The 10,246-nt window shown below is 38.0% G+C and overlaps 1 protein-coding gene across 1 annotated transcript; it reads left to right on the top strand.

Annotated features, from left to right (window-relative positions):
* Positions 1 to 6,655: 6,655 nt before the first annotated feature.
* LOC306996047 (uncharacterized protein) lies at positions 6,656 to 10,197 on the top strand. Its single transcript, XM_079608134.1, has 3 exons — positions 6,656 to 6,835; positions 7,878 to 8,366; positions 9,127 to 10,197. The coding sequence occupies exons 1-3, from the start codon at positions 6,766 to 6,768 to the stop codon at positions 9,249 to 9,251; spliced, it is 684 nt and encodes a 227-aa protein (XP_079464260.1). The 5' UTR covers positions 6,656 to 6,765; the 3' UTR covers positions 9,252 to 10,197.
* The last annotated feature ends 49 nt before the right edge of the window (positions 10,198 to 10,246 follow it).

Below are 10,246 nucleotides of genomic sequence, written 5' to 3'. Positions count from 1 at the left end.
ATGTGACAACATGCCCCATAGGGGGGGGGGGGGGGGGGGGTAGCCTACATTGTAACATGCAGGGCACATTGAAATATGACCATATGACAGATTAAAATTTTATCTGATCTAATCAAAATACTATATAAGACAAACTAAATTATTTTGTCAATAAAAGACAATTATTAACTTTTTCATATAAAATAATGGCATTTTTTTAAATAATAATAATTTAAAAAAAAGTGAGTTTGACAACAAACACATTGCAAATCACAGCTATACAGCATAGATCAAAACATAATAGTTAACCATTTCTAAACATTGACTCTCAGCCTTTATTCACCCTTTTCGTCATGGTTTCTCAACAGAATTCATTAGGCTATAGAATAGAATAGCAGTTCTCAATGCAGTGTTACAACATGTCCCACCTGCGCAACTGGGATTTAAACCTGGTTAGTGTGTTCTGCTGGTTGGAGCATTAAAAGACTATATCAACTGTTAAATAACATATATAAGATTAAAATAATATAAGATATGTCTAATTTTAAATAAACACAAAAACAGAGATGAAAAAATAACTTAAGAAATGTACTTTCTTTTGCTATGGTTAAAGTAATGTTCAGAAATATCTTCCAAAGATTTCAGAATTTTGGAGCATTTTTTTTTCTATATAGTGTTGATATGGCAGCAGTAAATACACTAAGTTCCATCATGCTGGGATGTGTGGAAGTATTTAAAACAAGTGTGTTACAACTAGCCCCACGTTATTGTGCCCCGCTCACCCCTATTGTCTGCCCGTCAATTTTAACCCGTGTTTGTGAATAAATACGCTACAATTAACAGCAGCAACAACAGGTCTGTTGGGGAGAGATTTAAATAGTACATAAATTGTAAAAAAAAGAAAAAAAGAAGAAGCATTGACTATACACTTAAGATAGTTCAATGTAGCCTATTATTTAAAAAAATAGGACCTATTGTGATTTCATGTATAACATTTTAGTCTGGTGGTATTTTTTTTATTTATAGTGTGAGATGAGTTCAAATCCTACATTTTTACATAAAGCAAGTAATATGGGCATGACACCTCTGCTCACCACCTCTGGGCATGACACTTTAGAAACATCGGCATTTCCTTTTAGCTTTTCTTTTGCAGAATTCGAAATGCCCATAGACCAGGTGTGCAACTGCTCATCCGGCGCGATTCTTGCAAGTCAGCCGTTAAAAGTTTCCTTCCGGTGGTCAGCAGGTGCTACACGATGTGAGAGCCAGTGGTCTCTTGTGGAGGTGAGGCTGCTGCAGCTCCTGCTGGACTCTCCAATCCCATCAAGAAACAAAATAGCCTACTTTGTAACTGCCAAGTCTTGACCAACGCTGTCCTTCTAAATAGTATACATGTCATCAGATCGCTTACAGTGCTCATAACTCTCTATCTTCCTTCACCCCAAACTTGGTTGTATGTGCACTCAGCAGTTGACACATCAATCTTTAGCAACCATATTCGGAGGTCAGGGTCAAACTATAGTCACAGTGGAGATGATATGTGACGTCCTTGTGCGATAGTTCGGATATGTGAATCCGTTTGATGTGGCCACACCCTCTGAGATCAGGTTTCTTGTAAGCGGTGACCTGAACCAACAGGAGGACACAATGTTCCCTTATGAACCCAGTGCATGGGTTGCCTTCTGCATACCTGTCAAAGGCAAAATGACAGTGGAACTAGTTTCACAAACACAGAAGTGGATTAAATACGTGATTAATAAAAACAACAAAAGTCCTACAGAAAAAAGACTTTATGTCAAGGACAGTTTTCCCCAAATAAGAGGCATGTGCGTGACTCTCAATTAATTTGCATCTCAAAATGGCATAAACACCAGTCACAATTAGTTTAAAAACACACACATACAAGAGTCTGGAGGGCATAGGTAAAAGAGGCTTTAACAGCAGCAGTTTGCTGATAAAACAGTCTTTGAAATGCAACAGGTGTTCTTCTGCAATGACCTCATCGTTTGAGAGAAAACAAAGTAAACAGATTACACAAGCAAAATATGAAGAATTTATCCCTTCTAACTGGTCTTTATAAACTGCTGATTTGGGCTCCATTCCCCCAGTTGCTATACGCAGGACCTCAGGTGTGCTTTTGTTTGTGCTTGTGAGTATTTCAACTGAGGATACAATTAATCACAGACCATATTTGGTTATACAATAAAACAGTGCTAAGAAAAAAGCTACCACACACATGCAAATGGATAATTTGCCCCAAAATGAAAATTCTATCTTTTTTTACATTTCCCATGCTCTTTTCTATGCAATTGCAATTAAAAGACGCTTTCAGGTTTCAAAATGGTTATAAAATCACCATCAAATGATCATAAAAGTTAGTGAGGCTATGTTATATTTAGCCTCTGTTTACATCTAGTATCAAGATGTGTTTTGGTTGATCGGATCCCATGTAGACGAGGGAGACACATTCCCGGTTACACTTTTCTCTTTTGTCCACTTTCAACCACGTCTGCCCTGATTTCTTTAAGGGGCGAGATTATGGGCGGGTGAATGTATGAACTTTTTAGATCTTTTAATCTAATGGAAAATAATCTCACGCAATTTACATATAAGCACAACTGCAGAAAACAGAGAAACATACGGAGAGTATCAGCTTTGGTTTCTGCTCTGACAGCCGCAAGACCCCGCCGAACACTGAGTGTGTGTTAGAAATCAGGAATAGTGAGAGAACATTGAGCTTGGTATGTTTTTTTTTTGTCTTCAAACCAAACTTGGCTCTTCAGCCGACAAAGTTTAAATCCCATCTGGATAGCGCACTTCCCATAATGTTTAGGCGGCCTTTTGTGGCTGTTGGAACACATTCAATCAGATGTTTTTTCGACTACCTTTGGAAGCGGTCCAAAGTGGACAAGCTCAAAACGTTTTAGACCCCATTTACACCTGTATTTAGCGTCGCCCACTTGTGATCCGATCCACTAAAACACATCTTAAAACCAGGTGTAAACAGGGTCTTAATGTCCTGTGTGAGAAAAAAAAACTTAAAGTTAGATCCTTTTAGCTCTCTTTGGGGCATTGAGTGATATTTTTTCAATGAATCCCTTGATCCAGTCTGAATGATTTGTTCACAAATAAGCTTGATGAATGAATGACAGCTCACTGGAGGTGAAAGATTATCACTGTCTTAAACTGTATAGTCTGTTCCTCACACAAACTAAGGTATGTCTTAAGAACACGTGATGTAAAAAGAATCATCATATGGACCACTTTTATGGTACTTTTGCATTTTTAAAAGACCAGATTCTTTAGAATTTCTCCTTTTGTGTTTTAAAGAGAGAAGGTGAAAAAGTTATCCAGGCTTGTAACAACATGAGGTGAATGAATTTCATTTTTGCCTGAACTATCCCTTTAAAGACACCCATAATCAACTTAACAAACATTAGTGTGTAAAAATATCTTGCAGCACACTGGCGCTGGAGTCTTATCTAGGCTCTGTCATGATAGTGCAGCTCTTACTGTAATGCCTTAGTAATGCAGTTGATATTGAGCTTCTCTGTGGCAAAGACTAAAAGTGAACCGGAACTAACTGGAAGAGTGAGTGTGTTAAAAGCCTGCGTATAATTAGCGCTCACATCCACATACTGCAGCCGACCTTTAGGCTTAATGCACTTGGTCTAATGCAGTCTGTCTGTCTAATGCATCTATGGGTGTAGCCGGTCTTTCTCTTTCTGACTGAGATGACACAATGATCCGGAAAATCCGCTTATCCATCAACGTTATGCATATTATCTCTGATAGAGCACGCAAGAGAGACACATTGTGTGTGCCTATTTTTGCAGTGACTGCTGTGTTTGCTTTACATTTACATTTATTCATTTAGCAGACGCTTTTATCCAAAGCGACTTACAAATGAGAACAATAGAAGCAATTAAACTAGTAGGACAACAGTATGTAAGTGCTATGACCCTTCGCAGTTCAATCTAACGCAGTACTTTTTTCTTTTCTTTTTTAAGATAGAATAGAGGAGAAAGTGTTACTGGATCAAGTGCTGTCGGAAAAGATACGTCTTCAGCACTTTCTTAAAAGTGGCTACGGACTTAGCAGCTCTGGTTGAGTTAGGCAGATCATTCCACCAGCAGGGAGCAGTCATGGTAAAGGTCAGAGAGAGAGATTTTATGCCTCTTTGAGATGGCACCACAAGACGCCGCTCGCTTGCAGAGCACAAGTTTCTGGATGGCACATAAGTCTGAAGTAATGAGTTAAAGGGATAGTTCACTTTCAAATTAAAATTCTGTCATCATTTACTCACCCTCAAGTTGTTTCAAACCTGTATTCATTTATTTCTTCTGCTGAACACAAAGAAAGATATTTTGAAGAATGTCAGTAACCAAACAGTAGTCTGTACCCATTGACTTCCATAGTAGGAAAAAAAAATACTATGGAAGTCAATGGGTACAGACTACTGTTTGGTTACTGACATTATTCAAAATATCTTTCTTTGTGTTCAGCAGAAGAAATAAATTAATACAGGTTTGAAACAACTTGAGGGTGAGTAAATTATGACAGAATTTAAATTTGAAAGTGAACTATCCCTTTAAGGTACAATGGAGCAGTGCCAGTGGTTGTTCTGTATAGGCAAACAACTTGACTTGAATTTGATGCGAGCGGCAGCCAGTGCAATTTTGTTAGGAGAGGAGTGACGTGTGCTCTCTTCGGCTCGTTGAAGACCACTCTAGCTGCAGCATTCTGGATCAGTTGCAGAGGTTTGACAGTACAAGCTGGGAGACCAGCCAGGAGAGCATTACAATAGTCCAGTCTGGATAGAACAAGCGCCTGAACAAGGAGTTGTGTAGCATGCTCTGATAGGAAGGGCTTGATCCTTCTGATGTTGTACAAGGCAAATCTGCATGACCTTTTGCCTTGCAGGTCAAATGTGCCTGGCAGTGCTAGCAATGTGGTCTGTGAAGTTCAATTGGTCATCAATTACAACTCCAAGGTTCCTGGCTGATCTTGATGGAGTTATGGATGACGAGCCTAGCTGAATGGTGAAGTTGTGATGAAGTGCTGGGTGCTGCTTTACACACACTCTGTAATGAAAACATGAACAAACTGAACAATTTGAAAGAGGCACAGACCGACAGAAAGAGCAGGGCGTGACGTGACTCTTGTAATGATGAACTGTAAAACAAATGTCTTTATAATTATATCCTGCACATTAAAACAGCATGAGCCATATGCATTCAAATTCATAATGGCCTTCAGTAAAAGGGCATGCACAAATTTCAGCATGCACTCAATATACATTCCTTAAAATGCAGCTTCAAGAATACATAAGGACTGCATTAATTGCCTGTCATTCTCTGAGATGATGGATGTATGACAGCAACATAGAGATGGACAGGGCTTTTATTTACAGTGCCTGCACAGCCAAGCTACTCACAAGGCTAAATAAATAGGCTATAAATGTACCTATTTGTTATCTAAAAAATTCCGCTACTTGAAGAGAAATTAGTTTGTTATAATATACAAATTCGTCCTAGCAGCATCGAACACTACAACGTTGTGAAGTCCTCCGAGGTAATTTTTACCACAGTCAATACCTGAAAAGCCAGTGTGTGTGTGTGTGTGTGTGTGGCTGACAGCGAACATTACTGTAAGAAATATCTGAACGCTGGATGGCGCTATTGATTAATCAGACTCCAATTTTCCAGAGAGACGTTTACTGACCGTGGGACTTCAAAGTCATTCCAACATCGGTCCTTCTGCTCTGTAGCAGAGGTCAGCAGCACCGCATCCTGCAGAGAGTTTTGACTCTATTGCAAAAGAGCATATGCTAGGCATCATTTTTATTGAGGTACAGTTCCACTCTCATCTTAATTGCATTTTCCAAACTGCAAAGTTTACATTTCAAGTGCTCCACTGTAGCTTTGATTCCTTTTATTGGCCTTGACACATCACATTTTCGAATGGATGACGTCATTCTTTATTTTCTAGTGTTGCTAAGTGCATAAACCTTCCATTTCAAATATTCCACTCTCTAATCTCCTCATTTCTTTCGCAGTGGAGTGAGGGAGAGTTAAGTTTCAGGCTGGATAGCATATACTGCACACATCTCAACACAACAGACCACATCCATTTGTCATCACGCCTGATCTCCCGGTAATAGAATCTGTAGATACTTTGTAGACTCTGGAGGGCTCTGATTGCTCTTGCGGGAGTTTTAAGCCAGAATCTACTGTATATAGACCCACTGACAGAAGCCACTCAATTTTGTCACGGCACATAACGGAGTGCAATATTTAACAGTTTGCCATATTTTTGTACAACGACAGAATATAGAAATAGACAGACACTGTCCATCAGCGACACCCGGAGGTGAAGTAACAGTGCCTCTGTCTGACTCTGTGCCCATTGACTTTTTACATAAAAGACCCCTCAGACAATATTGTTTAAATTCTTACTACCTTTAGTTATTATTTTGGAATAAATGTAAACTTGATGAAATGTATACTTGGGTTTATTAATTGAAATGTTACATAGTTAGTGTCATGTTTATTTAAACAGGAAAATGAAGTGTAACTATGGGACACAAATTTACATTTGATATAAAAACATGTCTTATTTTAAAAAACCACTGCACACCACTGGTAGGTAGGTATATGTAGGCAGGCAAGGTAACAGTGTGTGTGTGGAAAGGGAACAAAGTGTGTGTGGTGGTGTTGGAGGGGGAGATAAAGTCTAGCTCTGTCAGCTCTGTGTCAGTGTGTGTGACACTTCTCTGAGACAGAAATGGCTTTCCTCAGCCTCTTGTTAACTTCTAGAACTTTACTTAGTCACCTTTTCCTCTCTGCCCTCACAGGTAAGACTTTCTATCTTTCCCTCAGCATTATAGCATTCTCATTTCTCTGTGTTCTACTAACTTTCCTTGACACATTAACCAGAAAACTCAAAAGAGCAGACTTTATATTTTCCCTCCCTCCACAAATAATCATATCCACAAAAAGCACATTGTGCCTAATTTCAGAAGCTAACCTCATAAACGTGTGTAAATGTCTTGCTATCACGTCAGCCTGGATTATAGTTTACGGTCATAAATATTTTACACTAAACAGACTGCATCTTCACCTATTAAAAGGCAGTATGCACTCATTTTAACTAATTTCTAAAGTCTACATCTATTAACTAGAACCTTTGAAATGTCATTTAGCCATTAAATAAACATTTACTGTTTGTTTCACATTAAATGTATTTTTAATTCCAAGTGTTTATGGAAGCAGCACTTTCTGAGACATTAATGAGAAGACATTAAGTATGAGAGAGTTATACTGTACCGTGGCATAGAGGGTTACTGCTGCATTAGCTTCAGCATTAATGTTACGTTTACAATATTTTAGTCATATCATTTAAAAAAAAAATATTCACTGAGTTACGTGACGCGACTCATGTCAAGTCTGTTTATTGGTAATTCAGTCTTTATTCAAAAAATCTAAAGAATTAATTCTGAACTGACTACTAGACTTCTGCTGACCGAATAAAGTAAAGGTTGGAGGATTTACTCTTCCACATAGGACTTTTAATATTTTAATCCTTGTGACTTTTGAGTCTCTAATTTTAGTAAAGGGACTTAGTGTGACCATAACACTGCAATGTAAGCCACTGTATTTATAGCATCAGAGTGTATATGTGTGAATTTTCCTTGATTGGTTAAAATGTTCTTGACTGGTTACTATTCTGCTTTACACATGCCAAATAAACATACATCTATTTTTGTGTGATGTTATTGAGTTTTGTCCAAGTGACAGAGTTTAAGTGCATTCATGAGGCCTACTCTTTCACATACATATGCATTAAATTAATAATCATTGCACTGGCAAATAATAATAATAATGTTCTATTGACAGGTGGGCTTCTTTCTCTTTGTCTACTTGTAAATGCATCCATCATCACCAATCCCACTCAAACTCCCCTGACCATCCTCACCACGTCCACAACAGATGCTTTACCTGCTCTGTCTGCTGCCAATCCTCCAGGCCCACAGGGGGTGTCATATTTACAACAGCCCCCAAAGGCAAAAGCTGTGGAAGGGGACAATGTGATGTTACCCTGTTTTTTAAAAAGTGGTGTGGATGAAATACTGGCTGTGGAGAAGGTGAGCTGGTATGTGCAGAGTTTGGAGGAAAGGAGGAATGTTCTACATGGAAATGAGACGGCGGAGGATGTGTTTGCTGGTCGTGTGTTTTTGTCTGGTGATCTGCCTTTGGGAGATCTATCTATGACACTAAGGAACATTTCAGTGGAAGATCAAGGATTGTATTTGTGTGCCTTTATATCAACAAACTCAGCTATTCTTCATGGAGGTGGGACCAAACTCAGCATCCGCAAAGAGCTGGGTGAGAGAGAATTAGGGTTGCAAGGATATTAGTGTAAACCAATATTCAGATACATAATTTTATTATATATTTATCTTTTAATGAATCTATCGCCTGTATAACTCAAGGAAGACCTTAAAGGGATGGTTCACACAAAAATGATTTTTTTTGTCAAATTTTCATTTTTGTCCCTTTTGTGATTTTCTATTAAAGTTAACTAAAATTATATTGAAACCATTAAAACACATTCTGTTACTTGAATAAAATGAAAATAAAACATTAACTGAAAACTGAACATTAATTTCAGCTGGTTGCCAGCATTTTCATTTAATTTAACTTGATGTATTAAACTAACTAAAATTGAAATAAAAAATAATGGAAACTACCGGTAGGCTATGTATAATTTTTTTTTAAAGTAATACAAAAACTCACAACAATTGCTGAAACTTTAAAAATGAAAACAAGAACACAAAATATAAAAATACCAATAAAAACTACAATAGTATCTTTAAGGAACATTTAATAAAGAGCTAGAACAAGGGATGCACCAGCATTTAAATGATGTCCAGTGCCAATAATCTGTTATGGCCAATAACCAATAAATATTAAAGTGAAAAAAGTAAAAAATAAAATGGTTTATATATGTGAACTCTAGGTAACTGAATAAATGTGAACATATGAAGTATGAAGTACTGTTTTTAGGGAGCCAAATACAGTCATTCATCTGAGACAATGAGAGATTACAGTGAGATTATACCTTTTTCCTCAAACCCCTGCTCAGGTGTGATTGAAGAGTCGGTGGGCACTATGATTGGCATCGTGGTGGCAGTTGTTGGCGTGGCAGCGGGGCTGGTTGCTGTGATACTGACTCAGTTCAGGGACAAACTAAACTGCCTGCAGAAATGAAGCGGGAGCCACGGCTTTGGATGTTAAAAGTGCGGAGAGGTTACGGTAAAGGCCAAAGGTAAAAGAGAACAAGCACACATCGCTCACAGTCCCACTGCCAAGAACTGACCTCAGTGCATGAGGGAATTACTTCTGTGAACTGTGAGACATTTAGCTCACCCCATATTCTGAATTATAATATATATACGAATATATACACAGACAGATCCAGTGACCCCCTCCCCTCAAACATGCACACCCCATCAGATCTAATATAGAAGAGCCAGAGCAGCTGAGTTATGAACTATTGAGCTTTTGTGAGCTTGCATGCTTCTTTTTTTTTGCCATTTCAAAATACCTGGATTTCTGCATGAATGGTTCCTAAGATGAAAATGTGTTTGGTTCATGTTTTATTTTTTATTCAATCTAGTCTGCTATGTTGTATGTTCTCAGTATCGAAAGCAGTCTTTTCATATGATCATAACAACATAGGATAGATGTAAGTTAGTAGACTCTGATGTGGGTGATTTGCATACCTCACGTTAGATAGATGGACCCATACCAGAGTATCATTATGAAGTAATATCAATCAGAAACTGACCTTGTATCAGCACTCAACACTGAACACTTTTTTCTCTCAAGAGAGCCCTAATCTCAATACTTGTTCTGTGCTTCAGTATGCTTTTTTAATTAAAGAACTTAGTTGCAAAGTTCTTAATTTTCACCTACATGCCTTTTGTAAGTCCCACCAGGACGTTCACTTCAGAAATAGCTGGCTGTCAACAGTTTTTTTTTGTCACTTATTTTGTTCCATGGTTTGTTTACTGTGAAAATCCCCATCTATCCTTCTGACACAAATAAACAAGTTTTATTATTCAGTGTGTCTGGTGAATTTCCTTCTCATGTAACTACACGTATCCACAGGCTGAAAAATGTCAATGATGTCTGGTCAACACACAATGTCCCTGAAAAAAAAAAGCACTGGTCACAGGTGTGTGATATATTGTAGAAACACA

Source organism: Phoxinus phoxinus, assembly GCF_949152265.1.
Source record: "Phoxinus phoxinus genome assembly, chromosome: 3".
NCBI classification, from domain to species: domain Eukaryota; kingdom Metazoa; phylum Chordata; class Actinopteri; order Cypriniformes; family Leuciscidae; genus Phoxinus; species Phoxinus phoxinus.
The sequence above is the reverse complement of the archived record's forward strand: the minus strand, read 5'-3'. Positions and strand labels throughout refer to the sequence as shown.

Bases quoted from the DNA above. Each gene is read 5' to 3' on its own strand.
- LOC306996047 (XM_079608134.1), top strand. From the start codon at position 6,766: ATGGCTTTCCTCAGCCTCTTGTTAACTTCTAGAACTTTACTTAGTCAC. The intron at 6,836-7,877 runs GTAAGACTTTCT...TTCTATTGACAG, and splicing joins TTTCCTCTCTGCCCTCACAG to GTGGGCTTCTTTCTCTTTGT. The intron at 8,367-9,126 runs GTGAGAGAGAAT...ACCCCTGCTCAG, and splicing joins CAGCATCCGCAAAGAGCTGG to GTGTGATTGAAGAGTCGGTG.